The sequence below is a fragment of the Cricetulus griseus genome (assembly GCF_003668045.3).
Source record: "Cricetulus griseus strain 17A/GY chromosome 1 unlocalized genomic scaffold, alternate assembly CriGri-PICRH-1.0 chr1_0, whole genome shotgun sequence".
Lineage (NCBI taxonomy): Eukaryota > Metazoa > Chordata > Mammalia > Rodentia > Cricetidae > Cricetulus > Cricetulus griseus.
Window position 1 is genome coordinate 179,556,731 of NW_023276806.1, and position 16,771 is coordinate 179,573,501.

General features: G+C 34.5%; 1 protein-coding gene across 1 annotated transcript in view; it reads right to left on the bottom strand.

Annotated features, from left to right (window-relative positions):
• Sema3a (semaphorin 3A) overlaps positions 1 to 16,771 on the bottom strand; it is a 202,697-nt gene that overhangs the window by 131,193 nt on the left and 54,733 nt on the right. The window contains exons 2-3 of the mRNA XM_027393498.2: positions 12,906 to 13,063; positions 9,136 to 9,198 (exon numbers count right to left, since the gene is read on the bottom strand). Of these exons, the coding sequence (XP_027249299.1) occupies positions 9,136 to 9,198; positions 12,906 to 13,063 (221 nt within the window). The remainder of the gene's footprint in view (positions 1 to 9,135; positions 9,199 to 12,905; positions 13,064 to 16,771) is intronic.

A 16,771-nucleotide genomic window follows, 5' to 3' on the forward strand; every position in this document is an offset into this window, starting at 1 on the left:
TCCAAGTAGATATTCCATAAGGATAGTCAATGTCATTATTCTTTATCTTTTCTTTCTTTCTGCTTTAAGAGCCTAAAGTTTATTTCCTTTATACTCATCCCCAAAACATAAAATATTGGAAAGATTTTTTAAAAGATAGGATGTCATCATACAGTCCTGGATGGCATGGCACTCACCATGTGGAACAAGCTGGCTTAGAACTTGCTATATCGAGGAAACCGGCCTCAAACTCAGAGAGATCCAACTGACTCTACCACCTGAGTGCTGGAATTAAAAGCTTTCACCTCCATGTACAGCAAGGAAGATGTTTTTTCATCATATAAATGTGTTGACAAATCAATTAACTGTCAAAGTGTCAGTGAGTGATTAAAGTGCAGATCCAGAGTTCTGTGATGGCTTCAGCTGTGGGATTTCAAAAGTCATACCTAGAAATCCTCACCAGGAAAGCTGAAATGTGACAATATTTGAAATAGGACCTTAAAGAACTACTTAAAGAGGCCCTTATAGTGACCCTAATCCAATCTACTTCATTTTTTGCTCAATCAAAAAGAAATTTGTAGTTATTAATGTTTAAATTCTTTAGCCAAATTAATGCAAATATAGTGGAACAGTTTTTCTGTTGGTTAGCTATATTATGGTCTTCCACTTTATACAGAAGTAGATACTAAAGAAAAATTTCACAAATTTAAGTTGTGCAGTGTGGGGGGAAATGCTGGCCACGCCCACTTGAGAGCTGGCCCAAGTGAAGCTGGCCATGCCCACTTGGGGGTTGGCACAAGTGACGCTGACCACGCCCACTTGGGTGTGGTCAGAGTGAGGTAGAAAGACTTTAAATATGAGGGTGTCACCCATTTGGCTCTCTCTGTTCCCTCACCCTCCTGGTTGGGCATGACTGTCTCCGTCGTGTGAGTACTTTCCTAAAAAACATCTGCTCATCAAACTAGCTCTGACTCCATTGTGATCTACATTAATTGTGTTTCACTTTAGTACAGCTTTATGAAACCCAATTTTCTTCAAATAATTTAGAATAAAAGAAAAATTTACATACATATGTATACATATGTATGTATGTTCATGTGTAATACTGCCTATATACTTGTATATCTTGACATAAAAATGATTTCTGAATACAACTATCTTTATGAAATTTAAAATTTGTTTACATTTATTCATGTTCAATGACAATTTTGCTTTCTTTAAAAGTATGAAATATTGCCTCAATACAGTTCAGAAAATTTTACAGGTCAATTCAAATGGCGTTATCAAGATAACAACTCTCAGGACTGAGAGTTATTATATCCATCAGTGAGCAGTGGGCTGGAATTAGTTGAGGCATCTTCCATTTTCTGTGTGGCTACAGGAAAGTTTTTCAGGGTCCGAGAGCTTGATGGTCCTCATCTAAAACTGGGAGTAATGATACATCCCAGTATTTATTCTTTTCTCATTTGGGCGTGTTGGTTTTTTGGTTTGGTTTTTTGTTCTAAACAAAGCCCTGAATTCCCTGAAAACTTACTACATTGACCAGACTGCCCTAAAACTCATAGAGATTCCCATCCTTAGATTTCTGAGTGCTGGAGTTAAAAGCCTGCACCACCATGACCGGTGATTAAATAAGCATGCTTTTATTGTTTTGAATGCTTCCAGACTGCTTAACTCTCATACTGTTCTGTATCCTGTATAATCCCATAAATTATGCCAACAACTCAAGTATCAGTTCATTCCTTCTGAAGACATACTTCAGAGACTTGAAATCCACACTTGGAGCTAAACAGAGGCAGCTTTAGTGTTTTGAATATTAATGTGTACCCATCCGTCTTCTGCTACAAAAAAAAAAAAACTACATTTTTTTTTATATTAGAATTGTCATTAGATTCCAGTACTTCCACAGGGGAAGACTCTCAAGCACAGCCACTCTTGTGATAATAGGGGCCTTGAGTCCACATCTAGTTAAGGAGAAAAAAAAATCAGTTATTGGTTTTCAACAGCCACTTGGGAATTGTGCTGGATCAACTCGGTAAGCTAGATTACATTTCCAAGACTTTCCTCTTCTGTGGCTTAGGTAAGGTTGCTCACATAAGAAGTCTGCTTTCTATGGGGAAACATGCTTTCATCTATAGCCACCACCCTGCCAAAAGCTCTGCACTGCTGGCTTTTTGTGAGCATGTTCTACCCAGTAGGCTGGCTGCACACTCATTCCATTCCCCAGGTCCTGTATCATACTCCAACACCTGAGATCTTGTCTTCATCCTTGTGTAGTTGCATGGCAGAGAGAACCATCTTCTTAAGATCAGTAACTGTCTAAAAGGAATTTGATGTAATGAAATGAAGTTCCTTATCCTCCTTGACAACTGTTCTGTCCATTTCACCTTAGCTTTCTTGTCTTACACCAACCCTATTTCACTAGCATTTTCAGGAACTGTCCTTGAGTCAGAAGCTGTAGCCAGCCTTCCATAGATTCTTGACCACATCAGACCATTGTACCAAGTTTGATATCTTTAGTAAAATCCTTTCTATATACCACTTATTTAAGTCTGGCCTCTGAAGAAATTCTAAATGATGGATATCTTACTACAACAGAATAACTAATTTCAAAATGCCTGCCTAAAGGGTGGTAATAGATTTGACCTATTTACCTCCCACACACATAATCATTATTTGTTAATATTTTTATTTATATGACAAATCATCCTATCATAACTGTATAATGAAGTATAGAACAAATTATATTAATTTTGAAATTATTTCAACAAAATAATAGAAAACAAATATTTTAGCACATCATAGTGGCATATATAAACATGAGCAAAAATACACAAATATAATCTATATTTAATATTATATAGAATACATCATAAAATATATATTTAGTATATTTAATACTTGGTTGAATATTACTGAGAAATTGCAGCAGTGTTCTCTCTTAACATACTAAATAATAAATTCATATTCTCTGGTACTAATATCTACATTTTTTGAAATAGAATATATTTGAACCCCATTTCCCCACAACTTCTCTTTAAAAGCAGTATGTCAACACTAACATTAAATGAAGCAAACAGAACTTTAGGAAATTTTAATGATGTTTTATAGACATGATGGTGATTAATTTCATTGCTCCTGTTTGAATCATATTAAAGTTAAAAGTCTAAAGTTGACTACAGAAAATTTATCTTCAGGCAGAGCTCATTATTTGCAAAGACAATATTCCTAAAGTCAAGGCTGAATGTACAATATGATGGTCAGTGTATCCATGAAAGTCAGTAAAAACCCATTTATTTACATCATAAGGTGTGTAAGAAACAGTATCAATTGTGAGATCATCTTCATTGTAAATTAAAATCATAAACAATACTTCAAACATTTATAAAGTATCAGATTTTAATCTACTGTAGTCATTGTGCTACGGTTTTATGAATACTTGCAAAAGGTACATGGTTCCTGAGCCTTATTACTCACAGAATGCAATAGTGACAATGTCAACATTTATTGTACAGTTCCATTGTGGAAGTGAAAAGAAGGCCAGAATGGACAGCTTTAAAGAAGAGGAGTTACAGCTAAATTAATCTTAATGTTTCAAAATTGGTGTCTGAGTTGAATAAGGTGGTAGACTCCCTGAATAGTCGCTCAGCATACATACCTAACGCAGGAGAAAGTGTTGCCTTTACTTCACAAGGTTATTTCAAACCAGCCACTGGCTTCTGAGGGGGCCTTAATTTTCAAAGGCTCTCAACTCCATAACACTATTGAAAATAATCTGTGATGTAAGTAGTCAATGCTATCACTCAGATGAAATGTGAGACAAATATGCATGCAAATTGTGATACTAATCAGTCTTTAAGAGTTTTGTAGTCTGCAAATTAAAAAAAAATATATCTAACTTTCAAAATTTTAGCTAACCTTGAAGTACCCAAAACAAAACAAACAAACAAAACTCCTGATGGTTAATGACAACTATAAACTTCGAAATATTACAAAATTGGGAATTTTGGCATGCAACTTTTGATGTGCATGATACAAGTATGACTTCAGCTGTGTTACTTGTCAAAAATTAGTGCTGCTAAGATCCTGCAATTTGAGTCACCTTGGTAAGATATTATGCTACACTATAGCTTTAAATGTTCATAACAGTTAAAAACTGGAAGACAATCCCCTCCAAATTTCAGCCCCCGGGTCCAGGTGCATGGTGCTACTCTCTGAATTGTATCTGGGAAAGAATTCTGAGAATCTGCTCCTTTTGGTTCCCTCTCAGATGGTTGAAATTTTGATTTCCAGTGATGTTCAAAATATTTCTAGCAGTCATACGGTTGCCATTTGGTTTTATTGAAACAGTACAAAGAGAGAGGGGTTAGTAGGATAAACAAAGAGGATTCAGTGAGCTATTGATTCAAAACAGATTCTTTTACCAGCTTAGCACAAATTCATTTTGCATTTGCAAAGCATGGTCAAGGAAGTTAAGCCACCAAGAGAAACATACTGTGAATAACTCTCCGCATTTAAATCCTTGGCAATAACAGAAAGAGAGTGGAGTGCAGCAGTTAAAATGCACAGATAATATTTTATTTTTCTCATCAGCTTACCTTTCTAATGCCAAATATATTACACATTTTCCAGCATCTCTCCAGTAATAGCCATATTAAATGTTATGATCACTTCATATTTCTAACAAAAATATTGCAGTGATATTAAAGCTAGCACTGACATATCAAGGAAAGAGTTGTAATAACAAGACAGCATATTTTATAAATTCTGTTCACTTCTACAAGAGAAGAGCATCAAGCTCTTAATGTTGCAAGAAATGTACTTTACTAACAGATAAATGACAACAGGTGAAGGTGTGTGTGTGTGTGTGTGTGTGTGTGTGTGTGTGTGTGTTGTTTGCGTGTGCTCACACGCACATGCATGACTCCATGTGTGGGGTGTCACGTTGTTTCTTTACCACAAACTTCACTCTGCAATAGTTACTGTTAATGCATGTTTCTTATGAATTGGAGCAGTGTAATGATGAGTTGAATCTTCCCAATTGCAAGGAAGAATATGAAGATGGTTACTTTCCCATATGACACTATATCCCGAGGCAGTAACTATTCAAGCTCAATGTAATAACATGTGGTTACTTATGGGTAAAGATACAATTTCTGAAAGAAATCAAGCACTATGTTGGCCACATTAGAAATGCTACATTCTCAAGGTGTATAATATTACTGACTCTTGTTGTCTTACTTTTCTTCCTGCAGTCTTACACTGAGTTGAGCACTGACAAGACAGTGCTTTTCCAAAAGATGTCTTCAAACAAATATCCAAGGGAATTGTGGAAGCAACCAGACAGGAAAGGGTGACCCACATTTTAGAAACCACAGAGCATACACAAGGAAATTATAGTTTACTATTTTTGTAAATGTGAAGGTCAATTTTTATTATGAGTTCCATTCTATCTTGAAGTACTGATGGCTACACGCCCACATGCTTCATCTTTGTGGTTTCCAGAATCACAAGAGCACTTTGAAAAGAATTACTGTCCACAAATCTCCACTAACTACTATTTACTCAAGATAGAGTACAGAATTTCAATAAAACTGCCCGTGTTACTGCACAAATAAGGTGTTGAATGAAATACACTCTTTCCTCTCAATCTTTCTTTCAGATTATTTATATCATTTCTTAAAATAATAATTGTCCTTGCTTATATTTATCAATAGAAAAATGTTGCATATCTTTACTAGTCATCTAATCTTTATCTCAGAATCATATGTAAAGAAAAAGATAGGGAAATGGATACATAAATTAAAGTCTGAAAATAACAAAAAAGTTTAATGGATCCAATAAGAAATATATACAATAAGATAGTGCCTTAATGAGATTGAACATAATTAAATTGAATTTAAATATATTCTCAATGCATAAATGTACTTTTAGTATCTGAGCAAGGAAAGTCAGTATTAAAGAGACAGATGCAGCTGGGCATTGGTGCTGTACTCCTTTAATCCCAGCACTCGGGAGGCAGAGGCAATTGGATCTCTGTGAGTTCTAGGCCAGCCTGGTCTACAGAGAGAGTTCCAGGACAGACTGCAAAGCAATACAGATAAACCCTGTCTTTAAAAACCAAAAAGAAGGAAAGAAAGAAAAAGAGCCAGATGCATTAAACAGAAGAATAATATGTGTGGAACATACTTTAATGTTAAGTAAAACCAAGATAAAAACATTTCATTGAAATAACATCATTGTGTTTTTTATTTTATCAAATAAAAATTTCTGGAGAGAATTAAGAATTCACAATAAAATTGCCTTACTAAAACAAATACTACTGTTAACCTGTGAGCTTTAGACACTGGGTAGATTTCGATGTGCCTATCTTTACCACACAATCAAGGACCATGAGCATAGTATATCAGAAACAGCAAAGTACAATTATTAATTCTTTTTTTCATTCTATAAAATCCATGAACATGTCAGGCGTTGGTGGCACATGCTTTTAATCCCAGCACTCTGGAGGGAGAGGCAGGGGGATCTCTGTGAGTTCGAAGCCAGCCTGGTCTCCAGAGCAAGTGCCAGGATATGCTCCAAAGCTACAAAGAGAAACCCTGTCTCAAAAAACCAAAAGAAAAACAAAATCCATGAACATTTGTAACAAACTTGAAAATCTGAGGTTGCTTTCCTACAGATGCTCTTCTGAGTTTAAGATTATATTAAATGCTAGGACAGGTTGAGGACTTGAGATTTTTGTAGTAGCTACAAAATAACTACATGTGAACTAGAAATCAAAATCTTGAGAGAGACAGAGAGAGAGACATAGAGAGACATAAAGAGAGATCTATAAAAGATGAGATGTTGAGATCAATCATTTGGAAACCATGTAAAACCTCAATAGAATATTCTCCCATCATGATAACTGAATATACTGATTCATTCAGGCAACCAAATATACCCAATACTTTGTCATTGCATTTAATATCAAATTTAGTTAACTTGTTGGACAGGTATCATTACTATCTTCACTGTTCTCACAAAATCAATTGTTATTTGATAACCATATAGCACTACTGTGGTCCAGATCATAACAGAGGGCTAAACCAAAGTTTTCACTTACTACACGCAACACCACTATGTATAACAATAAGAACAAGACACCAAAATTGGTCAGTATTTAGCATTGATTTTTTTAAGTAGTACTTAATGTCTCAGTATCACAGCAAGTCTACCTGTGTGCTTCTTTCACATTTCAAGAATACTGCAAGCTGGTTATTACTGGGGTTAATGCCTCCATGAGTTCAGAAAAGTGTGACCTGGTGCAGCATTAGCAGTAGTCATTTCTGTTTTGGTGGAATAACTCAAATATACATTTTCCTATTGAGATCAAAGATATTGTTCTTTTTCTGTTATTGTTTGTGGTGTTAGTGTGTATTGTGGGTGTTTGTTACTGTGGATGTGTGCATGTGTGTATGCAGATATGTGCATACATTAGGACTAGTTGAAATGAAGAATGGATACAAGTGTTCACATCAGTGTCTTTCCTCAATTGCTCTCCACCTTTGTTGTGTGATGTTGGGACTCTGACAATTTTTTATTAACTTATTTATAAAACTTAAAATATTAGAAAAAATTGAAAGAATTGGTTCGAATGGGTATTAGGGATTTCGTTATTTGCTGGTCTAGTAAATGGGATATTTAGATTATAATTGGCACACACTAACTTTTGATCTAACTCCAGCCAGGTTTCTCTGAAGAGCACACTCAAGTTTTCTATGTACATTCTGTATTGTTCAGTTTCATTAAAAATGCTACCGGCAAGTTTAGAAAAATACATCCTTGGCCCCTGATAGCTCATCAACTTCACTACCTTCACCCTGTGTATTTATCACTCTGGTTTATCCTCTGCAAAGAATCCACTCAGCTCATTAGTCACAATTCTCTTTATCCTAGGAGTTTTATCATAGTAACCTTCCCTAACCCTCATCCTACTTCTTGCCTGTAAATCTCCACTTGTCCACATATTCTTTTTGTGTTTTTATTTCTCCACCCCTTTAAAAATCTAATTGAGTAGGGTTTGTACCTTTAAATATTATCATTATTAATTTTTAATATACTAACTTTATTTGGCAGGTAATTTGCTATAACAGACTTCTAGTGTCTATTAATAAACAGACACATCAAGGATGGTGACTTCTGTGCTTTTGTGTTCCTCTATTAATCTTCCTTCAGCAGGGGACACTGATACTAATTGATGGAGCTCCTCTTTACCAGTGAATTCAGACCCTTCCTCTACATTTTAGGAAGGGGCTGACAAGCTGGTTGTCTTTGATAATATCTGCTTACAAACAGACATATGCCTTAGGAAACACACAGCGTGGATTTCTTCTAATGTTAGCATTTAAAGTAGTTAAGACCTTTAAATATTTCTTTGTGTTTTAGATATTCTGAAACATTGACAAATAGTAAAAGGGAGTACATAGTGCATAATGAAGTTATAGTTATTTATTGATGCATTTAACATTTTTTATGATTTATTCAGAGTTGAAGCTATACTTGCAACCCACTTCCAAATTAATTTTATTAACAAAGCTTACCCAAGGAAATAAAGGTAACTTACCTAATAGTAAAGTGTAAAACTCTTATAGCATTTCTTAACAATATTTGACTACATAGTGTCTATGATACCGTAAGCTACATAGTTATGTGTTAATATTTATTTGAAAAATAGCAGGAAGGATGAAAAAACAGGTAACAAAAGTAACATAAAGAAAAAAGAAAGAAAACAGAATGCAATGTGCAAAAAGAAAAAGAGGTAATTTTATAATGACACAGGAAAAAAATCATCATTCAAGAGGAACAAATAAGATTTAACATACATAACTCTATCTGCACAAATAATTTTCCATTTAATATAAAACTGTGCTATAATACCACATTTTTTATTATTCTTCTTACACTTCTCACACATAAATGAAATTATATTTTATTAGCATTGTTTTACTTATTTTCTTTATTTAAAAGCATGTTTACATAATAGAACAATGTCACTTATTCTTTCAAAAGTTAAGTCCACAAGTAAAGATTGATGTTCGAAAGAATATTAGAGAAGAAGAGAGCATAGAGTAATATATTACTTAGGAGATTACTAAAATTATTCAGCATGCTTACCAGGATATCTTTTCCAGCCCATTTGCATTCATCTCTTCTGGTATAAGATACTGGCCACACAATCTAAGGAAAGAAAAATCATTTTATGCCAATTAAATACTATATGGAGAAAATAAATACTATATGGGGGGATAGCTCAAATTTGACTTTCCTTAAACAATAGCTAACGAATTTCTGTGTACTGACCTCATGCATTCTCTATCTATCCTCTGTTCTTTGCTCCATACGAAAAGAGTTGGAAAGCAATTAATGTGATCAATAGACCGAAGAGAACAGAGTGGAAAGAGCTACTACCCTGGGTGGGAAAGGAAGGTCACCATGGGAAAATATGAGGATCTAGGTGAAAATTGGCAGAGAGCACATCTCATGTTCCTCAAAATCCCTCAGTATTTATCATGAAATAGTGACTTTGGAAACTTAACACTAGGGTACTCTGAAAATATCTCTCTGAACCAAATTCCAGGATGGCATGCTAGAGTGAGACTTGAAATGTTTGGAAATCACAGCTTACAAAGTAATTTCTTTCTCTTTCACTCTCTTTCCTTTTTTTCTCCACCTGAAAATAAGGGATGTTTAAGAATAACAACATATGTTTGGAGAAGATAAAAGTGGAAACATAGAAAAATATAGCTCTGAAAACCTGCTTCTTTGGCTGGGCATGGTTCTCTTTAGCTATAATCCTAGTGCTTGGGACACTAGGGAGAAAAGACTTGCCAGTGCTCCATATATCTCAAGAGTTCAAGGTTAGGCTTGTCTACATATGTATAGTGAGTCAGATAATCCAGGGTTACATATACATAGTAATCCAGGCCAACTAGCCAAACTTCATTTACATAGCAAATCAGGCCAATCAGTGCTACCTGTATGTAATGAATATATATGTATATGTATCTAATACATACATAAAGCATACATGTAAAAATGAGTTCAGGGCTAGCATAGACTACATATACATAGTGAGTCAGGTCAGTCAGGGCTAGCTGTATACAGTGATATATATTCAATACATATATAAAATCTACACATGAAAAGGAGTTCAAGGCCAGGCTAGGCTACATATACAGAATGAGTCAGGCCAGACAGAGCTACCTGTAGAGAGTAAGTCAGGACAACAAGGACTGCATAGCAAGACAGTGCTTTACAAAAACAAAATAACAAAAATCACTCAAATCCAACCCAGTTTAATGATTTTTATGCGTGTTTTAATTCTTCCAATTGTGAATCAAGTCACAGTACAAGATGCTACTGGTAGTGGCTTATGCAGTTGAACATATTTTCTCTATAATAGCAATACACATACTCTCATCCAAATTTTAGTATCAAAATTTCTAAATTCCATCAATTTCAATGGGTCTTATCTGCATTGGGAAGAACAATTTATTATTCCTCCATCAGTATTTTCTTCCTGTAATATTTGCTCATGTCAGGGGGGAAATGTCATATGTTAAATAAAAACCCAGAGTCGGTGGCAGTTTATTATTTATGTGTGCTAGAAAGCTTTCAGCCTTAGGATGATTGATCACCATTCAATGGAAACCTCAAGATAATTCACTGTGAATGGTCATGCACTCAGGAAGAGTTAGAGATTTTAATCCAGGGAATTGGAGCCCCAAATGCATCATACTTATTAACACGAGTCTAGGAGTCATTGAAATAACATGATGTCTTGCTCATGTCACAAATATGATGTTTAAGAAGACAGTGGTTACACCATAATTTTTTATCATTTAGTTCTTAATGTGTATGTTTCCTCACAGGTGATTTTTTGTCCATGTGTCTGCTTATCAAAATATAATGTTTCTCTATCCAAGAGTAAACTAAGATTTATAGAATGTCACTGTGAACAGTGAACTTCTAGCTAAGTTTTGCTAAATATATAGATTTTATTCATACACACACCCACATACACACACACATATATATATATATTTATGAATGAACATATTGATTTTAGAAGACATATATTTTCTAGTTCTTTATTGTTCTTGTTATTTTAAGCTTATTTTGTAATTTTTCCTTTCTGTCCAATATTAATAAAATAAATAAAATAATTTTTATATTCATATTATATTTCACTTTTTTTTACTCCCAGAATAGTTAACTTTCAATGTCTTACTTTCTTACTCCATTATTTAAGTTATTTACTTTGTGTGTGTGTGTGTGTGTGTGTGTGTGTGTGTGTGTGTGTGTGTGTGTATGTGTGTGTATGTGAAGGTGTGTATGCATATGTATGGACACCAGAAGTTAAAATTGTATATCTTTCTTAATTGTTCTCCATCTTATTTTTAAGGTGGGTCTGTAAACCATGAGCTTATAGATTTGTATACACTGGTTGACCAGAAATTCACTGGTATCTCCTTATCTCAACCTCTTAAAGGCTAAGAATGCAGGAGTGTGCTGAAACCCACTTTACATGGGCACTGATGCTTGAAGACAGTGCATGCCTATCAAGCACTTTTTGGGATGAGATATTTTACCAGCCACATATTTGTTCTTTATAAGGACTATATACTTTTCTTTTGTAGTTCTGAGAACTAAATGCAGAGACCTGTGCATACTAGGCAAGAACTGTATACCATTAATTAATATTTATTATTAGTTATTTAGACTAAATATACTCTATTTATTCTTTTCTTTTTTTCTCATGGTTTTTTGAGACAGGGTTTCTGTGTGGCTTTGGAGGCTATCCTGGAACTAGATCTTGTAGACAAGTTGATCTTGAACTCACAGAGTTTTGCCTGTCTCTGCCTCCTGTGTGCTGTGATTAAAGGCATGTGCCATCACTGCTCAGTTTATTATATTCAAGAAATATATTTTTGGTTTTGAGCCTAGCCTTTTACAGCTCAGCCATCTGAGGGCGGAAGAAACATGATGACTGGAGACTGGCATCGGTGGGGTGTGTGGGATTCTTGTAAGACAGCATATATCAGACCTGCTTAGGATGTGGCAGCCAAGAAACTGCAAGATGCTTTTGTAACTGAACTAAACACAGTCATGTTGTAGATGCCAGCCCACTAGTAGTGGATCTTCTCAAACTCACTTAAACTGTCTTTGCTTTAACTCAGGTTTGTGTCATTAAAGGTTTCTTACATTACTGTTGAGTCAGAGATCTAAGGTTTAGATTCAATTTGATTAAACCATGTGGCGTGTCCCATGTTGTTTGAGGAAGTCATTAACCTTACTATTACTAAATAAACCCCTGCTGCTGCTGTTAAAAATAAAAGAAATAATCTATCTCTGATTCTCCCAAACCTGATCATATAAACATATATAAATGGAATGAGAGTGCATGAGTTTGAATAAAACCATGTGCAAAAGCAAGGAGTATATTTGATGATTCAAGTGGTTATTCCTTGATGAACCCTTAACTAGCTGGCAACATGGAGAGATGAGCAAACTTACACAAATACATATACATATGAATTCATAGTTCATGAACTCAGATATAACATATTTCTCTAAGATTTTATCTTTTTAGGGTATTTTTCTGCAGGAAAAATGAATGATAATAGAAGAATAGGCTAAAGTTTTTTTTTTTTAATCATGGTCATAAAAAGTTCTATGATTTCTTCCATGTTGATATTATGGCTTAATACATCTATTGGCATATTATAATTTTTCATCTTATATATGCCTGGAGAAAACATCCTTTTAAAATGTTGTTCTGTAAGTTGTCCTGATGTAGCTGCAGAATATCATAAACACTTCAATGTTCAAAAATAATTGGAGTATATATATTATTATAACAAAAAGATTTATAATAAAGATACCTTTTGAAAATCTTTAATATTCACCAGGTTGAATGAAAATATATGATCCTTTGCTCCAACATACAGCCTACTCCGTTCCTCATCCAAAAGGAAAGTGTGATAACTGGAGCTGTTGGCCAAGCCATTGAAAGTGATCACATTGTTAGATTCCAACATTTCTGAAAGGCAACAAAGCAAGACAATGTGTGTTAATTTGAGATTCTTCACAAACAGACACTATTAGTACACGGTAATCTTAAGTGTTACAGTCATTGACAGTGTTAAGTAATTCACAGGAACAAACTATATATATATATATACCATATTACAGAAATTGTAATCACTGTGTTTATCTCATTATGAAGATGACACATGCCTGAAAAATAAAGGAATGATATTACTTGTGATAGAAATTGTTGTAGTGGTATATATTCATATGTTGTCATGGACTAGTAACCTGAACCTGGAGGTCATTCTTTAGTGAAACATTCCTGAGAGGAAGGACAGGGGGATCAAAAACAAAGAAGTTATTGACCACAAGGTCATGTACAAGCTAGTCCTTATTTCAATCAATTTTATTAAGCCATACAGCATTGCATACATACTTCCAAGGAAAAAAACAAACATAATAAACATAAATTATCATAGAATGAGATTCAGTCATCAGGAAGCTAATCAATTAATTTTACACAAAGGTGACAAGAGTATATCGCAAGTGAGTCACAATTTGGGTGCTGAAGACCTTGTGACAGATACCACAGCTTTTCAAGGAAGGAACAGTTGAGTTCTCAAGATCAAGAAAGCAGTAGCTCCCCCAAGGTCTTGACCCCAGACCACAACTTCCCATGCTAAATCCATATCTGGTTTTAGACAAAGAACTAAGATCCTTCTCCATATTTCAGGGCCTCAGGGTAAGTACTGGATCAGTCTGCCCATCTACACAGGAGAATGATCAACATCGTATATATGCTTCTTTAAGTTGTTTTATTGGGGCATTTTAATATCTTTTGATCATTTAATTTACTATACTACATAAACACTTTATAATATTTTGTAGCTAAGATATAGAGAGATATTAAATACTTTATTAAAAACATTTATTTTTATACACTCCCTTACTGCATTTTCACTCTTTTGCCGCACCTCCGTGGATAAAAATACTGTAGTATTACAAACTGTGCCCTGAATTTGTGTCCCATGTTTTCCCAGTACACACTGAGTGAGTTTATGTGAACCCACTAAATGTAGTCTCTTCCTAGGAGAGAAACAGCAAAGAAAATCTTGCCTCTTTCTTAACACTCACAGGGTAAAACTAGGCATGTTATATATTGCCATGCTGTATTTATGTATATACCTTTTTATAGCAAATATGAGGTCATCAAATGGATATTGGTCAAACTCTTTAGTACTTAGGTATTAAGTATATAGTATTATGTCAAAGCCATTGCCATTTATGGAACCCTAGTGCACCTACCTTTGTCTTATGGAATACACAATCACAGGATCTACCTTCATGCATTCTTTGGCCTTTGATGCCAGTGAATGTGACTCCTACAACTACAAGATACCTTACATAACAACACCTACTCTTACAATCTATCTCACTGTTCTTCTAATTTTGAAAACTATAACATACCCTATTGCCAGGGAATCCAAATTAGAGGTAGCTAAGGAAACTTAAACTATGAGGTCATCATCAATTCATTTTAGGAAACATTAAGCAATGGAAGGGTCATCTTATACATGGATCTTAATTACAAACACATTGGAAATACAGGAGTGTGCTATAAATATGACATATAAGAAGTTAAGGGAAAACCATTGCTATTGTTTTGAGAGTTGACCTGTTATAAGAGAAGGACAATCACCAGAGTGCCTTTGAATTAAGAGGGCACACTATGACCAATTCCTTATACCTTGGGCCTCAGGATTGTGTAAGATAGGATGAACACTGTCTCCCAAGAGTTATTAAGATGAGGATTTAACAGTAGTTTACATAGTGAGCACTCAACTAAAGCTAGTCTATATGTACAAGTAAAATTAAATATAAATATGCTTGATCTTTGAAATATAAGGAATTAGGTTTCATATGGAATACACTGAAAATAACACGTTTTCATCTGTCTTTACAAGAGATCTCTATTACATACTTTATCACTGGGACAGATGCCTGAACAAAACAATGTAAAGGAGAATATATTTGGAATAAGAGTTTCACAGATTGCTATTCATGTTGTATTTGTTTCATTGCTTTTAGGACTGTGATAAGGAAGAGACATCATGGATAAAGTGTACATTAGGGGAAAACTCATGGTAGCCAAAAAGTCAAGGGCATCAGAAAGGAGGGGTGATGAGACATATCATTCAAAGGAGCTCCCTTAGTGCTATTTTCCTATACCAGGCCCTGTCTCCTATTTTCAATGCCATACATAATGCCATTATATTACAAATTCATCAGTATATTAAAATACTGATTAGGTCCAAGCCCCAAAGTCTAGTCACTTCTCCATGTGTGGTTTGCCTCCTGGGAACTTAAACATAAAAAGGTTTTGGGGATACCATATTCAAACTATGTCAGGTACTGATATTAACACTGGTAATTTTCCATAGGGGAGGAATAAGTAACAGAGGTATATCATATTATATACTAGTGCTAAACATACATTTAACATTAAATATGTGGCCTTGGCATATTCTTCATTTTAGGAACAATGAAGTATTTTTGTTATCTTCTATATCATCAATTCTAAATAACTAGGATGACTTTGTATATATAATTTTAGACTTCTCATATATAATTTTAAACAAAGAATCCTTTCAACAGAAAATTATATTATGGGATGAATATAAGTTTGGCAAGAGTTGTGTAATTTCTACATATAGACAGTTAAATCTTTGGTAGCTTACGTATGAAATCACTCTGGAAACAAATTTCACATTTAAAAATGTGACGTCAACCCAGGTCATTAAAAAAAATATATTCCCAAGTGGAAGTCCTTTCCAGTTGTTCCAAAATTCACTTATTTTTCTATCAGTCCATTGCCTTCAATTTTACTTTAATAGGAGCCTTTGGCAAAGACATGCAAATGAGAAAAGAATCTTTTTGAGTCTCATGCAGTTGTCAACATGAACTTCCTATACCACATCCTGAGTTCAAATCAAGTACCTTCCTTCCATCCAAATCTGGTTCTCAATATTATGTCTTCTTTGTTCACATTGATGCTTCTGATTTTCTTAGTTGTTAACACACTCAAGTGCAATTGATGGTAAATAATTTCAAATCTAAATTTGCTCCTGCAAAATCCAGGCTGTCCCTTCTTTATTTCTGTTAATTAAAACTTACAGTGACATAAACTGGTGTTGGAGCAAAAACAAAGCCTGGGTAATGGGAGATGCTGTTTAACAATCCCCCCTACCTTTTCATATCTCCCCAGTGCTCACACTATCCAACAGCAACAGATGGCATTTTAATGAACAAAATGTATTTCTATGATCTTTGTATGACCACAACGCCTCTGAGTAGAATGAAGGTTTTGTAGTGCAATTAATTATCAGGGCTGTAAATCAATATCATCCTGAGATATCACTTCCCTTTCTTCATGATGTGTCAGCCATATTGAGAAGCAATCAAGGATTGTAATGAAGAATTCCTTTTCTTGTATTTGAAAAGTAAGTCCGAGTAAGTACTCTATTTTCTGTAGTTTCAGCAAACAATACATCCTCAATTATTTGTTATATATTATGATGGAGAATATACTGAAGATAAGTCAATAGAGTCCACACCCGGTGTGTAGTGATACCAACAGTATTACTCAGGATAATGTAGATAGCAGGAATAAAGTTCTAGATGATTTGGCAGAAAAATAACTTTATATCATTTTAATCAG